Consider the following 23,778-nt stretch of genomic DNA (forward strand, 5'->3'; position numbering starts at 1 on the left):
GATATTGACCAAAAAGTTTCCAGAACCGTAAGCCATAGAGAGATGATATTTTGCGAATTTTTCGATTTTTAGTCCTCCTTTTTGAGCATGTGTCGTCGTAAAACAACGTATCATAGAACATCTTTGAAATTTATATAAATGGATAGATATATTACAAGAATTGTTTAATGAGTGTAATGATAAAGTACATAGAACAATTGGCATAAAGCCTGTAGAAGTTTATAAGAAAAATTAATTCTTTTTAAGTTCGTTCTGGCAATGCTCTTGGACCATTCTCAACTGACTTTATTTTATTGTTTAAAAAGCCCTTCGTATACTGAAAATATATAATGAAAAATGACTATGGCTCACGTTAAATTGAAGCTGTTAATCCGTAGTACCTGTATCTACTCCAGAACACCCTTTTTAGGAATTTTAACTTTCCGTTGGGCAATAAAGAAATTTTGCAATACTACTATAATCAATATTTATTCTGAGGCTGGAAAGAAAAATATATGATATCGTATTTGAATTAACGTTAGTTAATCAGACCTTGGTGAAGTATAGTCTGGGCATGCTTCCAAAGGAACCATAATCATGTTAGACGTGTTAATCTTGTGTTTACGAAATGCAATCAACGTGCAGTACTCTCGTTGATTAATTCAAGGGAATTCAATTATTGTTTTTCCAAGAAGGTAATAGCAATAAGCTATTTAATTCTGTGTAAGACTATCGAAGGCCAATGACTATTGTTTCTTCGTAAATAAATTATTCTTGTCATACTCATTCCTTGAAGACGTATCTGAATTAATTAAATTATAAAAGAACTGGGTCAGCACACGTACTCCAAGATCACATTTCATTGTCATCGGTACTAGAACACGAATGGCAATCCTATAGAGTCGCCTCAATATTGTTAATATTAAAACAATTATTCAGCTCATTTTTATTGAAACGAAGTGGTTGTGACAAACTAAAATCCTTCAAATTCTGTAGCATTGTTTGTCAAACTATTTGTAGAATTGGTAAGTTCTTAAACTCATTAAACACACACACACACTCACACACACAAACTTGTGAAAAGAGACAAATAGAAAAAGAAAACGGCCTTTCGCTGGAATTTACGCAGATCGTAAAGCAAATATTCATGTTTCATTTTAGTTACAAACAGGGGTAAAAGTGGATCTGAAAAGATAGGAGGACGGTAGTTAGCGACATGACATCACACCGTCCCCCTGCCTATCTTTGCCCATTGTAATTTTTTACGAACAGGGGGGACACCACACAATTTTTCTAAGTGGGGGACGGCGTTCTTCCGCGTTCCCGCGCACTTTTACCCCGGGTTACAAGTGTTTTTACCTCTCAATCGGGAGGTCACGAGTTTGGATCGAGTGACCGACAATTTTAACAGAAAATTTTCCATGTTTCTTCGTCAATTCCACCAGGAGAATGATGGAATTGTATCTTTAAATGTAGAACTTGGCAGATTCTCCGCTTCATTTTCCAGTGTTGTTATTTTTGGAAATCTTTCAGTTTTAGATCCCAGAGTTATGGCGGGTAGGTGATTAGAAAGAATGAAATGGTGAATGTGAGAAGAAACGGGAGAATCTCAAGAAAACCCACATGTGCAATGTTTGTCCACCATATAGCCCACTTCGCCCCAAATGAATCAAATCAGGAACCTCATGTACCAGAGGTGAACGCTTTTTCACTAAGCCATCATGACATTCGAAACGAAATTAAATCTATAGGTAGTTTTATATCCTACGGTTGCCTTTTATCGTTTAAAGGAGATGGGTGATTACTGAAAATGAATGATTATGAAAGGTTTGGTGGAATGAGATTGTATGAGGAGATCAACTTTTATTATGATTGGCTAAGTCCGTCCTGACCAGCTAATTAGCGTTCAGAACTAGTTTCTAGGATCTTTTTATATTTATACGCAACTCCCTCTTGTTTGTTACAGTGTCTGAAGCCAATATGTTCAATATGTTCAGTTAGTTGGTGAAACTGTCATACATTTATTATTTTTAAACAAACGTTGTTTTATTCAGTCGTGAATTTTTAGTTCAAGTTAAAAAATAATAGTCCTAAAAATATGCATCAAACAGCGTCTTTGGTATATATACATTTTCAATTCATTGATCGATTGGACTTCAACTTTTTTTTCCGCTTCGAGACTATGTGAAACGGGACCACTTGCTACAATGGAATCCGAGCCATTACTAGGGTTTGTATTGAGGCAAGCACTCCGCCATGGCTCAAAAGTGTAACCAAACGCAGAGCTCCCTCGTGGGCTAAATGGTTAACTAACGTATACGTCTTTGGTGCAGGACCCAGGTTCAATTCCTGGTAAGAGCAAATGTGTTCTCATATAGGATTGCTACTGACACGGAAACCGAACTCAAATCCAATCTTAACCAAACGCTTTAACCATTTGACCCCAAAGTTGAATATATCCAAGTGCTATGAGTGCTTTAGTGTATTATCGTATCTTGTCAAATATTTTCAGTGTATTAATAATTGTTGATTTTAATACAGTAACCGGTTACTGAAGTAAAAATGTATTTATAGATTGGTTTTATGTCTGTTAACAATAACGATATCGACATTAATTTCTTTCAAGTGAAAATGTAGCCTTGGAACCTAATATAAAATTACGAAGCCCTCTTTTATTTAAATTGCATCGTGTAAAAGAATAATCCTAAATAGTGATGATTTCAGGGGGTGGCCCTGAGGGAAAATTTTGCCACCAGAGCAAAGAAATATCCCGGGATTTTCTTAGTTCGGGTTCAACGAGGATCACCGGTATTTTCGGTGTAGTATTTTCATCTATTGTTTATTTTGAGTTCATGTTTGGTTGAAACCTTCTGAAATCATCACTGACTCTATGTATTAAAGAAAAAAAATATAATTCTCCTACGATCAAGAATTTGAACACAAAAATTCTAATTAATGTTTTGAGAAAAATAAGCTGTCCCGTTTTTGTATTCTAAATGACTATGCACTTAATAGTTAATCTCCTGAAAACCATATATATTCATTAATCAAATTTGTAGTTAAGGACCATTCATGTTTCCTAATCAAATGTGTCATTAATCCCTTCAGCCAATGAAACTAAATGAGTCCTTCCTTCATGAACTCCCGTCTCAACTTTATTTTCTGACGACAGCCTAGATGCTAAAATATTCATTTGGTTTGGTTAATATGCATCAAGGTATTTTTTTTTCGGTATTCATAATAAATAAATTACAAGTAAGTACATGAAAAGTTTGTTACTTGCGCTTATTTCAACGACATAATTCATGTTCTAAACAAAATATAATTACTATTTAGGAGCGGAAGCATTATTAGTTTATAGAACTCTTTTGGAAACAATACTGTGTAACAGAAGTCATTATTATTAATTACAAAGAAAATTACTCTTCACTCTACAGGCAATTTGTACATTAAGCTTAGAATATTCGTAACAGTTAAAACATGTGTTAAATGATGCTCTTTAAATGGATATTTCTCTTTACTCTGTAGAAGTATGTATTTTATTTAATTAATTCATAGATTAACATATTCACGTAGGTACTACATATTATTTCGCTTAAGCACAATTAAATGTATTATTCCTTTATCTTATGAAGATTAATGAAATTAAATCTGAACACCTTATTTTAATATGCAAGTAGTAAAGTGTATCTATGAGGTGTACAGAAACCTTAAATATTCACTGTCTGAATATCATTTGTACTTTGTGTTTATATATATAACTTTTCTTACTCCACTTTCATACAGCTGCCCGAGCGAATTTATAAAAACACTAAAAAAGCTGCATTATTTCACAGTCCGAAAATATTATGCTCTTTCATTCCATTAGTAATATTGTATTTTTAAATAACTGATATGTTTTAAGTGAGTTCTAGTCAGAAATCTTGTTTGGATTTTCACTCGATAACATCGATTACACAACCCGCTCGGGAGAGTAATACTCTCGGAAGAAACATTTTTCGCGCGATATCCTAGCCAGCTGTTTTAAGTTGATCACAAAATTTGTATCATGATGGTCAAGGTGGAACAAAACGAGCCCCGCTCCTCCTCCTACTACTACTCCTACTCCTAGGGATGGGCACGAGTCGAGATAAAGCTCGACTCGACTCGAAACTCGAAGCAAATTCGAGTCGAGTCAAAGGTAAGTTTCTCGAGTCGAGTTCCGAGCCGAGTCGCTGTTTTGAGGTCGAGTTTCGAGTCGAGTCGAGTTTGATAAATGGCTCACTCGTTGAGCTCGTTTTGAAATCATGACCTGATTAGACTGGAAAGCGAAAGCCATGAGAAAATGTAAGAAGTAATGTGGAATATTTTTAGTGTTGCTCACAAGATGGGACAATGCTGGCATCTCGTCTCGTCTCAATTAACAAGACGACAATGGATTTTTTTTATAACGAGACAGCCTAAAATGTCGTAAGCACTAACATAATTATATACTGTATTCCTTACCACCAAGGCTAAGACCTGCACGGTCGAAGATTTGAGCCGAAGCAGCCCAACCCGGGTAGTGATGTTAACCGACTCAACTCGGTTCAGCTGAGCGAACAGCTCTAGCCGAATCGGTTGGAATGAGGCACCTACTCGACTCAGGTGAGCCATCGGCTCGAGCCAGCTTGGTTCGGGTAAGCCATCACCTCGGATTAGTTCGGCTCGAGCCGGCTTGGGTGTGTGATCTACTGTCTCGGCTCGATAGAGAGCAAGCTGTAAGCCGATCCGTTCGAGCAGTTGAGAACTCTAAACCCCGGATGCTTGCTTCTCCGGAACTCAAATCCAGAACTTCGTGAGCGATGTCCTTGCCTCCTAGACTTCACGACTACCGAGGTCAGCAGTCAACTAGTGTTTAGTATTCAGATATACCTATCTTTCATGTTTATACATGGTGTTATAATAATAATAATAATAATAATAATAATAATAATAATAATAATAATAATAATAATAATAATAATAATAATAATAATAATAAAGTTGTAATAGTAGTAAGTATCGTTGATAATAATCGAGCTCAAAGATGTCTCTTTCGAGTCGAGTCGACTTTCAACGAAACCTCGCTCGTGCCCATCCCTCTACTCCTCCTCCTCCTCCTACTACTACTACTACTACTACGACTACTTCTTCTTCTTATGTACACAAAAGTAAGTAAATCTGTTTTGAGTATTATTTTTATCTTATTTTAAAGGAAAAAGTGTTACAAAAATTTAAAAAAAAACTTTCTTAGGTCGGGTTTGAACCCACGCCAAAACCGATTATTGTTACTAGCATGCTGCGCTAGCAGGCTTGGCCACAAAGACCGAGAGCAGTGCGCCTTTAATTTCTCCTATATGTAAGCTACGTGCCAAGAAACGGATAACTCCAACCAATCAGAACCGTGTATTTGGTTCCTACTTCCGGGAGCATTACTTCCCCGAGTGAGTTCTTCGATTACACATTGAAACAAATAGCAGGCGACTGCTTTGTGCCATACAAGTGGAAAACAAATGAGTGTTCAATTGGCAACGCGCTAGTAACTGAAATCACACAAATAGTGTAGCCGATTGTGCCTCTAATGGTTATTTTATAACTCTATGGTTATATGTATTACTAAATCTAAGTATTGTTCACAGATAATAATGAAATGAAAAACTTACTTCTGCATAGAGAGTATTGTAGAGCGATTGCACATCATCCGGATCAGAGATGTTCATTCCTGAGTGTTCCGTCAGGTACTTGAGCAAGTCTCCGTTCATCTCTTGAACTAACGTTGAGTTCTTCGTTCTGTGAAGCTCTACCTCATATTTGGGGCAATATACTCGCACTAACAGAAGCTGTTAATAAAAGAAAACAAAACAATGTTATTTCCATACATCTGAACTATTAATGTTTACAAAATGTTTTCAATTTTTGTTCCAGTTCCACTACAATTGAGTAGTTTTGTAGACTTACAAACAGTACGTGCATCACTGTTAGGAATATATGTGCCACTGTTACAAAAATTAAACAACAAAAATAGATACAATCGGTTACTCAATGGTTCGTATTTTTGACATTATAGTACATACATTATAGTGATCATAATTATAGTACATAAATTAATAACAAATTTTCCGATCAGAAGAAAAAATATAAACTGCATCAAGTTGGCAACCAATGACTTCTTTTCCAGGTATTAAAATTAGTTTTTCTGGATTTCTCGAAAGCTATGCATAAGATTTTACCATCAAACATGTAATTTTGTTCATCTCGATATGTTCTACCGATTGATATATGTCTTATCTTTAAACAATTGTCACGAATGGAGTTAAAAGAAGGTACCAATAATATTCTTTTTCCTTTTTTTAATTCTCGGGCTGCCATTTAGCCATCACTGATTTTGATTACATGAAGAAATGAAATGAAATCTTTCTGTTTTACGTCCCACGGTTATGCCGGTTAGGCTAAAGGAGACGGTGATTATGAGAAATGAATGAAATGATGGAATGAAGAAAGTGGGAGGAAACGGGAGAACCCTGAGAAAACCCACGCACACGGTGTTTGTCCACCACAAATTGATTACATGAAGAAGTACAGTATTCTCATCTCTGGTGCAAAGGGTTTGTCAGAGACCTTAAAGTTCACGAGCTCGGCTTTCGGGTTCAATAGGCCTCGAACTCAATAATTAGCTTAGGCACAATGAGGTAAATGCGCGCACGGCCCATTGAGACTTAAGTCGTGTCATTGTATGAATTCTTCTCCAATCACGTGACACTACCTTCTAAAGCAGAAGGCAGCGCACCTGTCGTAGCTGCCGATGACTTGGTGCTCGGCAGTTTGCCTCATCCAGTAAACAAAGCCATGCGCACAATATTTTCCCAGCTGATAACTGATTGGGAAATTTCAGGCGTGGGCGCTAAATTGCAACACAACATTGAAAACGCTCTTCGCTAAACCCATCTCCATTTTTTTAAAAAAATAGTTATTAATTAAAAAAAACAAGAAGAATATAAAGAATGTAGAAAATAAACCAGATAGTATCTTCAGGGCGGCACCGAGCCGACTGACACATTTCAAACTTGAATATTGCGGAGGTGTAATAACTTATATTGGTTGGCGGAGTGGGAACCGAAAGAGAAAAGAACACCACGTTATATGGTCAGTAACAATGAAGCATTGGAGCACAGAACATTGTATTACCTCAATTCATAGTTATTACGGAACTAAGTCTGTGCCAGAAGTGCAATGTTTTCTTTTAGACGAAACTTTAATGTTGGTCTCTCCACGTTCTCAGGAGTTCGTACTGTTCTTGGAGCTCTATGTTTCACACCCAACACACTACCAGTTTCTTTAAGCTTCTTCACCCAATCCAATATGGTATTCCTAGGCGGAACCTTATCATATTGACCAACAATAAAATTTCGCACCTTTGGCACAGGCATAGTTTCGAAATAACTAGGAACTGAGGTAACACGATGTTCTCTGCTCCAACGCTCCATTGCGACTGACCACGTGGCGTTCTTTCCTCTTTCGGTTCCCACCCCTCCAACTAATATAAGTTATTACGCCTGCGCAATATTCAAATTTGAAATGTGTCAGTCGGCTCGGCGCCACCCTGTATATAAACGCTGTTATATCAACCAATAATTGTTTTCAAGACTCTCACTATATAGCGTATTAATTAAATGCCCAACAATTATGACATCACGAATGGCTCACCACTCAAATTTCTGGTCTATATTCTTCATTTACTTTATTCTTTTCTCTTTTATTTTAGTTTTTTAAATGGTGATCTCACGGAAGACCCTAAACGCACGTGCTTCTAAGTCAGCATGGTTACACAAGCGAGGTCGGAACTTAAGTTGGCGCAAGCCTCTTTAGCCCGAACCCACTCAATGTAACATATATGTAACGCAAGAAAGAGAGCCGGTAGGAGTCTTCTACTATAAACCATAGATGTTCATTTTACTTCGACCTCACTCACCCTCGCCCTCGCGAATGGAATTGTCCATCGCCCTCGCGCGCCCTCACCCTCGCTGTCGAAACTCGTCCTCGCCCTCGCGCACCCTCGCCCTCGCCGTCGAAGCTTGTCCTCGCCCTCGCGCACCCTCACCCTCGCCATCGAAGCTTGTCCTCGCCCTCGCGCACCCTCACTCTCGCTGTCGAAGCTTCTCCTCGCCCTCGCACACCCTCGCCCTTTTCGTCGAAGCTTTTCCTTGCCCTCGCGCACCCTCACCCTCGCCATCGAAGCTTGTCCTCGCCCTCGCCCTCGCGATAGGAGTTGTCCATTATCCTCGCTCGCCCTCGCCTTCGTGCTCAAAACTTTTCCTCGCCCTCGCTCACCCTCGCCCTCATATCATTGAGGGCGAGGGTAATTGAGGGTGAGGAGGCCTCGAGAGGGCCTCCTTCGTGAGGATCAGAGCATCAATTATTCAACCTATTTGTTGAATTATTTCCTTATCGTCATTGGCGGATCCAGGGGGGGCGATCGGGGCGATCGCTTCCCCCTTCCAGAAGAGGAAACTTCTTAATTTTATATATACAAATAAAACGCATCCCAGAGTTTGGAGCTCTTAAAAGTAGCTCTAAGTAGCAGTATTACAACCCCCACCAGGAGTCCGTCCTGGATCCGCCCTTGCTTAACATACGTCCTAAAGAAAGGAAACTAAACATATCATCGTATAACTTACTGTGGAACACCTAAAATGGAACAACTGTTACAATGGAGATCTCGGTCGATAGTGGCGTTTACATCATTTATCAACAGTATCCAATGCCTTTACTTCAAAATGTTCCTTGAACTACGATGCAAGCATAAGTATTCAGACACACAAGGGCGGCTCTCATGAGGGTGAGGGTGAAATCAAGGTTTGATGAGTGGCGGTAGAATGACTGCCGCGGACTATCTGTCAGAATTTGACAGTCAACACGTTGGCCATCCCTGATGTATGTAGCGTAACTGAGGAATTTGAACAAATTCAAAGGGAAAGATCTAAAGAGCTTAATTTTGAAACTCCGTCAGCAAACAAATAAAATACTTCAGAATACTCATTTTCATTCTATGAACCTTAATACATACAAAAACTTTATATTTCCAAATTAAACTATATAGCGACATTAATGGGTCATTTCAAAAGAGTGGGGGGGGGGGTAACTGTCCCCCTTTGCCCCCCCAATCGCCGCCCATGCTATGATGTGTGGCACATTTGTGCGAAATTAATAATAATGTGATTAAACTGTTTACCCCCAACAAAATTTTGCTCGTTTTGCTGAAGTGGCTTTTCCTAAGTTTTATATGTTTCATATATCCTACAGTTTTTTTCAGGCCTTTTTTTTAATTTGTCCAAATTTATATTTCTCCTTTTACCACACAATCGTTCAATATTTGCACTATAATATTTACAATCAGTATATCATCCTGTAACGTATTTTATTCCTAATAAAAATCATTGAACAACACAACATACAAACCCTATCTCACTGGCTTGCACGCGAACCTTTGGTGCATGGGGTCCTGGGGACAATTCCGAGTGGGAGAACATTGAACGACAGTGGATCGAATTCCGCGTTAAACCTATAGGACCACTTCTTATATAGCCTCGCCGACGAAAGAGGACGCTAAACGGCAATCAGTCAACAGTTGCAAATTTCGGCTGCATAAACAACTTATGTCTTGTGGAACTTATTAAATTTATTTTGTTAAAGCAGCTCTTTTAAAGTATTAACGTGTCAGATATTTCTATTTAAGGACAAGAAAAAACATATTATTTATTTTGTAACTAAATGATAGCTGTACCCACGTAGATTATAAAAGCAGAAACAATGAAAATCGATACAATAGTGACTGACATTATTTTAACGAATATCGATTCAGATAATAGTTTGGGCTGTCACAAAACTATGAAAAGTTAAAAATTCCGATTAATTGTAACAACTTCATCAGTGGTGGACATTGGAGGAGGATGTATGCTATTAATCAGCCCATTTCATGGGCATCCAAACTCACGAGCCCAACGCTCGCTAACTCGGCATTCGCGCTCAACCGTTCTCGGGTTCAATAATTAAGCGCTACCCCGAGCGCCAATGAAATAAGTCAGCGCGAGTCCAACTGAGGGAAGTGAGCCCGAGCACGATTCCCAAAGGAATAAATGATCGAGAGCCCAGTTGAAAAAAAGAGCCCGAGTCCGAGAGAGTCCAGAGCAAAATGGCCATCTATGAACCAAAGTCATTCCATCAAGTCTTTCTCCATCTGATCTACTGTATTCTGATGGTTCTCTCATTGATTGTGTTTGTTCAGATATCAGCGCTCTTGTCATTTACTGCTGAATGACGTGAGTGACTGTCTGTCTGTCTACCAACACTCTTTAAACATGACAGTGTAGTAGACACTTCTTATCTAAAACGTCTCTAACACAGGGAGGGCAACAATGAGGCACACTTACTTCTTAATGTAGCGCTATTTCTACCCGGAAACTTTCATGGGAAAAATCAAATATTATTCTTATTTGCATTATTATTTTTAATAATTATGTACGTACACACGAGAAATTGTCTACTGCAATTAATTGAAAGGAAAAATACGATTAATGTATAACCTTGCTATGACACTAACTTTTCATCTAGGGGACATGGCAGATGATATTTTAAATTTTGGTAACACTTGGTATTTTGGTATTTTAAATTTTTGTAATAACACTTGGCCCTCACCCTCGTTCACCCTCGCCCTCTTCGTCGAAGCTTGTCCTCGCCCTCGCGCATCCTCACCCTCGCTGCCGAAACTGTCCTCGCCCTCGCGCACCCTCGCCCTCTTCGTCGAAGCTTTTCCTCGCCTTCGCGCACCCTCACCCTCGGCATCGAAGCTTGTCCTCGCCCTCGCGCACCCTCACCCTCGCCATCGAAGCTTGTCCTCGCCCTCGCGCACCCTCGCCCTCGCTGCCGAAACTTGTCCTCGCCCTCGCGCACCCTCACCCTCTTCGTCGAAGCTTTTCCTCGCCCTCGCGCACCCTCACCCTCGCCATCGAAGCTTGTCCTCGCCCTCGCGCACCCTCGCCCTCGCGGCCAAAACTTGTCCTCGCCCTCGCGCACCCTCGCCCTCGCGTCACTGTGGGCGAGGGAACTTGAGGGTGAGGATGCCCTCGAGAGGGCCACCCTCGCGAGGGTGAACATCTCTGCTATAATCTGCTTCGCTCGATGAAGACAAAAATTGTGTCAATCCTCTCTCCGAACAACGAAAAGCGATCTTCATAAGGAATTCAAAATTTGTCATAAATGCTCATTAAGAAGAAATACTATAAGCGACATAATCGTATCACACGAAAAGAATTTTGGGCGGATCCAGGTTAAGAATAATAAGCCCGAGAAGCCCGATGACCCAACTTCCAAGTTGTTCATTATGTGAACTTGTGATGACCAACATCTTGTTTATAGGTTTACAGCAATTCTGCCATTTCTTCTTACTTTTTCATTGCGCCAATTCTAGCCTCATTATCATTATTCATTTCCTTTTATCACGTCATCCTTTCAGTCAAAAGCCCAAAAGCACCGTATGTTGAAGCAAAGCTTTCATTTCATTTGAATAAGAGAAAAGTAAATATCATTAATGAACAACTTTCAATGTGAAACAAGGACCGAGGTTCTTGTAATGAATTAATCAACCAACGCATTGTTACAGCAAATGGCATTTACAGAGAAGGACATTCAAAGAGATTAAAAACTATCTGACCAAACTCATTTTCCAAAAGCTACATTGTTGACATGCATCCAGTAAACATGGTCATACAACAGAAAAGTTAATAGGCTTGTGACTGTTTACAATTTTTGAATATTTTTGTGGTCCTTCTAAAAGTACATTGTGAACACACATATACTAGAGTAGTACTGTATACACATTTCCATGCCAACTAGAATAATTAAAGTAGACATTTTGTTAAATGTCACCACACAATCAGACAGATGTGACAATTACTTTGAGACAAATTACTTGCCTATGTACCTTAGGTATTTACAACACAAGGTTAGACAATTAAATTGCGTTAGTGACAAATGTTTGCAGCTAGCTAATTAGCCTTTGTGGTAAATGTTTTGAAAGATCATAGAAAGGTACTGTTTAACGTCTCTAAATAGGTTCTCATGAATTCTCTTTTCCATCTTGGCAATTTATCAACTGAACCAGACTACGAATAAATTAACGAGTCAATTAGCTGTTATTAAGATAAAGTTATAATGAGCATGAGTAATTAGGAAGTATTTTAAATCTTCCTAATTACATTGAATACATTGAAGACTTATATGAGAGTAGGGATAGACCGTGTAGCCTATATGTTGAAGTAGAAAATGAAGTAGGCGAGGATGATAAAGGATTTAGTATTCTTAGGGATGAGTTTGAAAAGGCTATATCCGAGATTATGAAAAGGCTATATGGGTCGAGCGCAAAACGAATGAGAGAGTGTTAGAAATTGTGGGTGAGAAAAGAACACTTTTAGATATTATTAGGAAGAGGAAGAGAAACTGATTGGGACATTGCCTAAGAAGAGATTGTATCATGAGGGACATCCTAGAGGGTATGGTGTCGGGAAAGAGAGGGAGGGGGCGAAGGAGACTACAATTAATGGATGATATAAAAACAGAAAGATCATACGCGAAGACGAAGAAGTTAGTGGAGGACCGTGGAGCATGGAAGCTTCTCAGCTGCGGCAAATGACCTGCCAATAAAGGCAGAATACCTATGATGATGATGATGATGATGATTAAATCTTTCAGTAGATAAGTTAGACAGTTACATTCAAAAACTAACAATCATCATCATCATAATAGCTATTCTGCCATTATTGGCAGGTCACTTGCTGCAACTCATAAGCTTCTATCCTACACGGTCTTTCACTAACCTCTTCGTCTTCACATACATTTTTTCCGTTTTGATATCTCCTTTTGTATTCTCCTTCGCCCATCCCTCTCTTTCCTGCCACTATACCCTCTAGCACGTTCCTCATGATACAATTTCTACTTATCCAATGTCCCAACAAGTTTTTCTTCCTCTTCTTTATAATATATAAAATTGTTCTTTTTCCCTCTATCATTTGTAACACTCTCTCATTCGTTTTCCGCTCGACCCAGCTAATTCGCTCCATTTTTCTTTACACCCGCATTTTGAAAGATTCCAGTCGTTTTTCATTTTACATTATTTTTGCGTAATGTCCATGTTTCTGATCCATACAGTGCAATACTCCATACCAAGCATTTTATGAGTCTTTTTCTCAACTATTTATTCAAGATCCCACAAAATAGTATTATCTTCTTTCCAAAGGCTTCTTTTGCTAACAATAAATTAAAAAAAATAAAATTGCAAACTAATGAAATTGTCAATTTTACATTTTCTCGTAAAAAAATACAAAAGAGTTCCCCTATAAATTCCGAAAATGCGTTAAAATAGTAACATTTTGTAATTGGAATTTGCACTTTTTGTATTTGTAGTATATTACTTTATATCTCTCCTACTAGCACCCCCTTTACGCAAGAACACCACGTAAACATAACAACATCAACTTTACGAAACAAATGCAGTAACTCATCAGATGCGTAGTACTTTATAAGTTCATATATTTAATTTTAAACTAAGACCAATCAAAAAATAGTCCTCATGCATGTAAAGCATAAACTACACATTAACTTTAATAACACTTTACATGCATGATAGTATGTGTATCACCATGGGCGCCCGCAGCAGGAGACAAAGGGGCAATTGCCCCTCCCTGAATTTTCGAAAGACATTCGGTTCTTTGAAGTATAATATGTAAAAATATATTAGACTTGCTTACTCACACAATATTTAATACGTATACTGTAGTTAATAAAGTTATGCAACGTACGCTAATAAATAACTCTTTTATATGATGTAATTATTATGTGCACCAAAGTGTTTATATTCGTGACTTCACTTGTATGTCAGAGCTCCTCCGTGGCTAAACGGTTAGCTAACGCGCCTTTTGCGTGAGAGATCCGGGTTCGATTCCTGGCGGGAGCTCATATGGTTTGGATTCCACGTTAGTCTGTAGGTCCCGTCTAATATAGCCTAGCTGCTGAAAGGAACGTTAAACTCAAAAATCAATCAATCAATCAATTCACTTGTATGTCGGTCTTCTGCCCCTCCCTCTTGGAAAGAGCCCTTTCGGAGTTTCTGTGCTTCATTGTTAGAGAATTCAATTAGGGCTGGGCGATATCGAAATTTCGATATCGGCATTCGATATTTTTCTGATATCGATATCGAATAGATATATCGATATTGACAATATCGATATCGATATAGACAATATCAGATATCGAATATCGATATCGACAATATCGAATATCGATATCGACAATATCGATATCGGATATCGACAATATCGATATCGGATATCGACAATATCGAATATCGATATCGACAATATCGAATATCGATATCGACATCAAATATCGATATCGACATCAAATATCGATATCAACAACATCCAATATTGATATCGAGAACATCAAATATGGATATTCAACATATTGATTGGTCTTGAATATTCATGTTGATGGGGGCCGCGGTGGCTCGGTGATAGAGCGTTTACCTCTGGTGCTTGGGGTTCCGGGTTCGATCCCAGCCCCCGCCAAGTGAACTTTGTTTTGGACAAACACCGTGTGCGTAGGTTTTCTCGGGGTTCTCCCGTTTCCTCCCACTTTCTTCATTCCACCATTTCATTCATTTCTCATAATTACCGTCTCCCTTAGCCTAACCGGCATAATCGTGGGACGTAAAATTTAAAGATTTCATTCATGTTGATATAAACAATTTGGTCTCAAAACGTTTCAATGAGGAATATCTCAGAATACTTGTTAGTCATAGAAAACAGACTTGTGTTCCTTCTAATCCACCACTCTTTTCTCCGAAAAAGTTAATAAAAATATTCATTGAATTGTCTTTCTCAGTTATCATATTGGTCATCATTGCGGAAATAATGTGAGTGAAACACGGTGATATAGAATATGCGTGTTTTATTTGTGTGTAGGTGTTTATTTCATGTATGTGCATTTGTGAATGTGCACGTGTGGCGGTATGCGTTTGAGAGAGAGAGAGAGAGTTCTTTCTATATCATAACACGTGCGTGTGTTGTATTTTAAGCTCACGCACAAACAATACTTGATCCAGATATGGACGATAAAGGCCGTGGTGGCTCAGTGGTAGAGCGTTCACCTCTGGTGCATCAGGTCCCGGGTTGAAACCCTGCTCTTGCCAAGTGAGAGAGAGAGAGAGACACCGTTGCGTGGACAAACACCGTTGCGTGGGTTTCCTCGGGGTTCTCCCGTTTCCTCCCACTTTCTTCATTTCACCATTTTCATTCATTTCTCATTATCACTGTCTCCTTTAGCCTAACCGGCATAATCGTTGAACGTAAAACTCAAAAATTTCATTTCATTTCAGATATGGACGAATGACGTACCCGATCAACAAAAGCAAAATCGGGGAATCCCCGTTTCTCTTTTGTGCTAATTATTTGATGCCTCACTGCAACAGGAAGTCGATGCATATCTTTCAGTGCCATCTATAAACAGTGGTGCTATTCAGGCGGTTCGCACCGGTTCGCATTGCGGGGGTCCCAGGTCATCACGGGCCCCCAAATTGTGATGTAGGACGTAGAAAAGGGCCCCATTCCACGTTGTCTGCGGGGTGGCCTCCAAGCCCTTAGTTACGCCACTAGAGAGAGATATCTTTCTATGTATCCATCTACTATCTCTCTCTCATATATATATATATATATATATATATATATATATATATATATATATATATATATATATATATATATATATATATATATATATATATATATATATATATATATACATATATATATATATACATATATATAACCAGTCACCAAAAATTAGAATAGCACCACTGCCTACAGATATGGAAGAAAACCTCCTTCACTGGAGGAAATCTCATGACAGTGAATTTTCAAAATTAGCTCTTTTGGCTCGTAAGTATTTGTGTAGGTACCAGCGTTCTATCGGAAAGAGTATTTAGTTGTGGATGCAGTATCATAACTGATGCTCATACTTCACTTACAGCTAGTGCAGAACATGCGAAACAACTGATTTTCTTTCCATGAACAAAAGAGCTCGTTCCTAAATAGCAGTGTCATGAACTCCGATGCATCATACACTTCTAGTTGAATACTCAGTGCAAATAGGCATATTTCTAAACAAGACAGTTATTTTTTATTTTTCTCTGTATGTGTGATGTGTCTGTTTGTGTTCTTCTAAGTTAATCTGTTAGCTTTACAAATTTAACACTTGAACTTATTATTTTGTAGTATTCTATTTTAATATCCAATTAAAAAAAGCACGCGATCAATCGAGATCTCTTTCATGTTATTATTAAATTGATAATCTTTTTGTATTAAAAAGCTTTACGCAAAGACGTGAACATGAACTTAAGAGGTTTCTTGTTATTGGTTTTGTGCAAACTCATAAACGTGTTCATGTTCTAAAAGTGTTCATGTTTTTATTAAATTTAGGCTAAACCTTACGTCCTATATCATTATTCAGTTCTGCTTGTGAAATTAATTTAGAGAGGTTCTAAGTCATTCCTAATAACAGTGCACCTAATAATGCATATTCTAATACTTAAGCAAATCCAAAGAGATAGGGAAGTGTTAATACTACCTAAACAGAATATGTAGGTCTGTGTAGTGAAATGACAGAATGGAGGCTTTTGCTTCTTTTAGTGGACTGAGTTATGTGGCTCAACTTACATCTAGTAACCACATACAAATAAAGGGAAAATTACTACTTTGCACAAAAAACTAGTAAATTCTTGTTTCCCTGTCTGTTTAGATTTAAGCAAATTTTAGCACAGGCATTTGATTTTTCACTCGCAATGGCAATACAAGACAAACATTAATTGTAGTGAGGATATCAAGTTGACTCGGTTAAGGAATGCAGCCATGTTAATGATAAGAAACATTTTGGAGAGCATAGCTCCCGGCTCTGAACTGGTTTTGGTTTTATCTTCGAAAGAAACATCATTTCTGCCCAATACAATTTTTGCACAAAGTTTGGTTTGATTCGGTGAAGAAGTGTAGCCGATAATATAAGTTAAATACACAATATTTAGGTGGATTAACTAGATGTAGAAACTTCCCTACCCCACCGCCACCGATTTGGACTATCTTCAAAAGGAACTAAATTTTTAACCCATACTAATCCTCTGTAAATTTGGCTTCATTCTATTAAGAAATGAAGTCAAAAGAGAAAATTAAATATTAATATGGAATGTTGGGAAGCATAGTCCCCAAGCCGTACATTAATTTGACTCATGAAACGGGGCGTTTTTCTGCCTCATACGAGTATCGTGCAGTTTGGTTTCATTCGGTTAAGAAATGCAAATGCAGCTAATATCGCGAGCCAAAAAGCGTTATATATATATATATATATAAAGCAAAACCCGCCGCAATTTTTTCGAGGGAGTGTGAAACACCAATATCGAATATCGATATTGACAATATCGAATATCGACGATATCGGACATCGATATCGAATATCGACAATATCGATATCGAATATCGACGATATCGGATATCGAGATCGAATATCGACGATATCGGATATCGAGATCGAATATCGACGATATCGGATATAGAGATCGAATATCGACAATATCGGATATCGATATCGAATATTGACAATATCGGATATCGATATCGAATATCGGCGATATCGATATATCGACATCGATATTTTTGCGATATCGATTATCGATATAAGATGATATCGATATCGACGATATCGATATATCGACATATCGCACAGCCCTAAACAGAATAGAAAAAATCTGCTACTGTAACAGTGTGTATATTTTTTCATTTGTAATAAGTACATACATAAATAATGTATTCTAACAGAATAGAAAGTATCAAGTCAGTAGATTCGCAACGAATGACTAACGCCATAAAAATTTACTTTTCTAAATTTTCTCAAAAACTAAGCATGAGAATTTGCCCTCAAGCATGTCATTTTGTTCATCTCAAAGTGATCTATCAATTGATAGTCTTATGTATGGAAAATATTATACTTTTAAACAAAAATTAAAGTTTAAGAATTAATTATAATTTTCGGCTGCTGTCATCTTGCGACTGTCATAATCAAAAGTTTATGATATAAATGCTTCAATATCAGCTTCATCCTAATATGTGCTGAGGTTATCGTACATACGTAATACGGCAAATTACGGAACCGTAATACGGCAAATTATGGATGCGTTAAAATATTAAATAATACTTTTGATAAAGTGGATACTTTCAAATATTTAGGATCAATATTAACAGACGAAAATCATATTCAAGAAGAAATTAAATGTCGACTAAAAGCAGGGAATTCGTGTTACTATTCGGTTCAATATCTCTTGTAGTCGCGAATTCTGTCGAGGAATTTGAAGCTTAAAATATATAAAACGATAATCATGCCTGTTGTTCTGTATGGTTGCGAAACATGGTCGCTTACTTTGAGCGAAGAACATAGACTGAAAGTATTTGAGAAGAAGATCTTGAGACGAATATTCGGACTCAAGAGGAACAGGAATGGGGAATGGCGGAAACTTCATAACAAGGAACTACATAATTTATACGGTTAACCCAACATTGTTAGGGTCGTCAACGGCTTAGGTGGGCGGGTCATGTAGCAAGAATGGAAGAAAGTAGAAACGCTTTCAAAATCTTGACTGGGATGGGAGACCGATCGGAAAACGACCATTACAAAGACCTAGGCGCAGATGGGAGGACAATATTAAGATGGATCTCGCAGAGATAGAAATACAAAGTAGAAACTGGATGCAATTGGCTAACGATAGAAGTCAGTGGAGAGATTTTGTGAGCGCTGCATTGAACCTCCGGGTTCCATAGGCCATAAAGCTATTTAGTTAGTTGTGGTTATCGTACATATTGGACCTTATGCAGAGTTATTTTGAAATATGATTAATGTCATACTAAAGGCCTGACTACTGCAGGAAACATATGTTAGTCTGACTCTTTAGTGTGTCACTAATCACACATCAGAACGATTCTGCATAAGGCCCATCAAATCTATTTCTCTTTTCTTTTTATGGTTATAGCTATGACCTTGGTAGCGACTTACTTCTCTGGAAACAGTAGTTAGGCATCCACGGATTAACGAAATCATGGTCACTATATGTAAGTAAATGTTTCGATTTTCACAACCAAATTACATTCGAAATTACCAAAGCAATTTAGTTCACGCTGCTAATTTGCAAATGTATAATCGATGATTTGAACAAATATGTTATCGTTAGAACCTAAATGAATTGTGGTTAATTACCATATATTTAGTTATTTTGTGTCCTTTTCAGTGTGCGTTTGTTTAAAATGTCTGCTTCTGAGAGAGAGAGAGAAAGAGAGAAAGAGAAAGAGAGAGAGAGAGAGAGAGAGAGAGAGAGAGAAACTTCTCATGGTGTCATGCAATTGTTGCTTGTACAAGATATTCTAAGGTTCAATTCCGGCACACACTTTAATCATATGTCTTTACTATGAGCACATGGTTTTACGCTCATAAATAAACTATAGTAATTGTCGTAGAAAGAACATATTTAGAGAAATTTACGAAGAAATCCGATTGCCCCTACTTGAACTTCCCTTCAGTAAGATGCCTATAAAAGAAGACCTCAAAGGAAGAAATCTATCAGTATATCGCTGATCATTCACCTTCCAATACTTTTCTCCTGGGGCTGTCATGGGCTTTGGAGAATTCCTTTAAAGTCCCATCTCCTGAGCCTGTCATGAGCAAAGGAGTTAGTCACGATACCTGTCTAAGGCCATTACGAACTAAAGACAATTGAATCTTTATTCTGAGGCCACTTGTGTGTGCCAAGAATTTTTATGAACTTTGAAAACATTTTGACTTACAAAAACTTCGTAAATCTATTATAAGACTTTATTTTTATACTAAAAGGTGAAGGATTTAAATCCCACATTGATTATTTTAGACACTACCAAACAATACGCAAGAATCCTAGTAGTACAGTCTGTAGGCACAATAATGGGAAACGGTAAACTAGCCAACCGACACCTTTGGGCCTGTGTTGTAATTGGCCGCTTTGCCGACCATTTGCCAATAAGCTCAAGCCAACGTAACTCCTACGAAAGAAGTAAAATAAAATTGCGAGTGTGAGGTGGAATACTGTTGGATAAATGACGGTAAATTGTTGGTTTGTCAACACATACTTTATACTATGTTGGCTAATATAGTGTTCAAATTCATGTTTTCGCAATTACCACAATCCCTAAACAAGCTGACCAGTAGTCTACGTTGTGGCCTGTGTTGCTAGGGAATATAAAATTGAAGAATTTTCTGTTTATGTGGTCAAGTGGTTTAACAAATGACGTTTTAGTAGAAGGAATCGATATTGCAATATTAACGTAGAAGCTGGAGGTGTACCGTGTTTGAAGCTTGAGCATGGGCGTCTCTGGCGGGGGGGGGGGACGAGAGGGACGCGTCCCCCCAATATTTTGAAGTACAAAATAATCGAATTTTTTTCTAATTTAATTTAGTTACTAACGACAGAATAACATAAAAATAATAATCATTATATTTATTTGGAATACAATATTCAGGCTGCGAAACAATTATAAGAGTTCTTAATACACCTTAGGGGGTCCGTGAAGGTAAGCAGAAAGATAACAAAGGGAATTGAAGATAATAAACAAGTTAGGGTAGGTAGTACCATTTAAATCACTTTCTTTGATGTCCCCCCCCCAAATTTTACATGCCAGAGACGCCAGTGAGCTTGAGTACAATTTCTTACGGTACTACTAACTCATACCATGTAACGATAACTTTAAAAGATTCTTACAAAAACTGACAATTAGTGACACCGAAGTTGAGGGGGGGAGGGGAAAGTGTACAGAAGTTCAGTTGAAAACGCAGCGAGATAAATGGGAAAAGATTGATCTAAAAAAAGAAAAAGAAAAGAAAGAAAAAGGAAAAGAGCAGCGTTCAAACCTTCTTTTAAATCGATAACAGACTGAATAAAGCAAGATCCAGACTTCGTTTCTAAAAGAAGCTTAAGCTCTGTAGCCAATGCGAAACTATCAGAAGGGAGATGGATTATAATTGACGAGATGTCAACGAAAGAGAACCATTTGTTTTCATGGGAAGATATATCATATAGAAATAAACAAAAAATACAAGAAATAAATAAATGAAATGTATTTTTACGGTGTATTATTGATTTCGATTAAAACGCCCACAATTGATTATCATTAACCAAAAAATGCTTATAAATAAATTGATAACACGTAAGTTAACAAATATCAGTCGGGACAGTTGGAAGAAAAAGATAGACTTAATATGTGAAATACCATTAGTGTAAGAATGTGAGAAAATGTAAAGTAATATTGTGGGATGTTTTTCTCGTATTTTCCTTATTTTATTGTTATCCATTTATCATTACACTGGAAGTAGTCTTGGTACCTAATAGGGTCTAATTCGTTTATAAAAATATTAAAAAAAAGAAAAAACTACTAAGTAACATTTATAATGTGGGAATAAATATAGTCATACAGTGAGTTCTGTTATAAAAATGCAATTGAAGGTTTTGACTAACAAGAATTTCCGATTTTACAAAACGTTGGCAAACAGATATACGTATTCCTCTCAAGTCAAAGAAGAAAACAGTTGATGTATTAATCCCATATTAACACAATAATCAACATTATTGGCAAATACACATATTCACAATATAGTAGAATGAAGTTTTGAAGTTGGGACCAACTGAGGTCATAATTTAATATTCATTGAATGAACTATTTTAAAATTCTATTCATAATACATTATTGATGTTAAACAAATCGAAATAAAACTCGAAAGATGAGACATATTCCAATCAATAAATATTTTTCAGCTGAATAAAATACTATTGGTAACTATAAAACCTTTAGGTTGTAAGATGTTTCTTTACGTTATTATTATTATTATTATTATTATTATTATTATTATTATTATTATTATTATATTTAGCTCAGGTTATGCAGCACTCTTAGCGCGCCAGACCTCGATTTGCATGGTCCCTGGTTCTATTGCCACTGGAAACATTAAAATTTTCTGGCATTCACCCAGAATCATGAGCCAATTGGGAAGCTACCTGAATCAAGAGAGCAAACTTGATTCAGAAACCCAGAAATAATGGCGTATGGGAACCCATGAGCTGGCCATTAATCACCAGTTGGACGTGAGTCATTTGGCTAGCCATAACCTTTCATGGTTCTAGCGTCAGAAAGTTTAGTTTAGTACTCCTTAGTAAATTTAATCAGTATTTCAATATTGTGTCACTAAAGACAACGAAACAGATTATTACTTCCTTTTAATGTCTCTCCTGCAATTCACCTCACCTCTGTGTACTGAAATAAAATAGTAAATTTTGTGTCGCAAGAGTTCATGAAGTACTCTGGCCGGCCACATGACCCATATTTCAGCCAGCGAACCACATAATGCTTGGTGTTTGCGTACGTTTGTGTCTGTAAGCGCACTTCTGTGTTATGGCAATTATTAGTGCCGTCCATAATATGTTCCTAGGCATGCCATTGATTAGTATTGCACCAAATATTGTTTGGAAATTTCGTGGTTGTATGATGTGTTGACGTAGTTTAGAATTTTTTCCTTTCATATCTGCATAATTACTATGTGAAAAATAAAAATGACTCGGTCATCAACATAGGAGCTCCCTCCCGGGTATGTGGATAGAATAAGCGTCTCTATCGGGAGACCCGGGTTCGATTCCTGGCGGGTCGGATCCCACGTTAAGTTGCAGATCCACGTCTCATATAGGCTTGCTGCTTTAAGGAACGCTAAACTCAAATCCCAATTCATTAACCTAAAAGCCATGCTACTATAGCTGGAAACATAAAATTTTAATAAGAAATTTCTTTTGCCGTGAAAACAAGCGATAAAAAAGGAATTTTTGAAATACGTATAATATCTTAAGGAAAGTTAAAGGAGGTTTAAATTTTTTCTTTCCAAGAATGAGGTATCTCACATTAGGAAGATAAAACTTGGCATATGAGCTTCCCATTAAAAATAACTGAACACGGATTTCAGAACGCTTTGAAAGTTCCGTTTTTAAATGGGGAAAAGGGGGCAACTTCTATGTTATAAATTTCGACTCTTTATTGTGAATCTGCCAAATGTGAGGATTTACTCAAGATATAAGTGTGAAATTCGATGTTTAAATTCTTAACTAAAAATAAGAGAATACACGTTTTAACAATTCCACTTCTAATTGAAAAAGAGAACAATTTCTATAATATTCAAATTTCCGAATCTTTGTACAGAAGAACTTTATGTGAGTATTCATTTAAGTTGGAGATAAGCTAATAATTTCCTAATTGAAATTAATCAAAAATATGTTTCAGCCTTTCCAAAACTTCGGCTTCTAAAGGGGACAATTTACAGTACTAAGATTTTGGACTTTTTATTCAGAAAATACTTTATGTGAGACGATATATAAGCAAACAACAAAAAAATGAGCAACCATATGTTGCAACATTTCCGACAATTCCAATTCTAAAAGGGAAATGATGGACAATATTTACCATATTTAAATTTCCGGTTTTATATCCATTAAAGTTATTCTTCCCGTATGAAAAATGAACACTTCTATTTGTTCTATTATAAGCTTTCGTCATTTTCTTAAGTAAACATGTTTAAATAAACACCTAACAATCGAACTCTATTTACGGGAACCAGGAAGTCGTTTGGGGGGCCGGGCCCCCATTTGCCGCC

At 37.3% G+C, this 23,778-nt stretch overlaps 1 protein-coding gene across 1 annotated transcript in view; it reads right to left on the reverse strand.

Annotated features, from left to right (window-relative positions):
• The window catches only part of LOC145671179 (prostatic acid phosphatase-like), a 177,497-nt gene that overhangs the window by 31,512 nt on the left and 122,207 nt on the right, over positions 1–23,778 (reverse strand). Inside the window, exon 4 of the mRNA XM_081740028.1 lies at positions 5,643–5,819. Coding sequence (XP_081596154.1) covers positions 5,643–5,819 — 177 coding nt within the window. The remainder of the gene's footprint in view (positions 1–5,642; positions 5,820–23,778) is intronic.

The sequence above is a fragment of the Thermobia domestica genome, chromosome 15 (genome assembly GCF_964235325.1).
Source record: "Thermobia domestica chromosome 15, izTheDome1.hap1.1, whole genome shotgun sequence".
NCBI lineage: Eukaryota > Metazoa > Arthropoda > Insecta > Zygentoma > Lepismatidae > Thermobia > Thermobia domestica.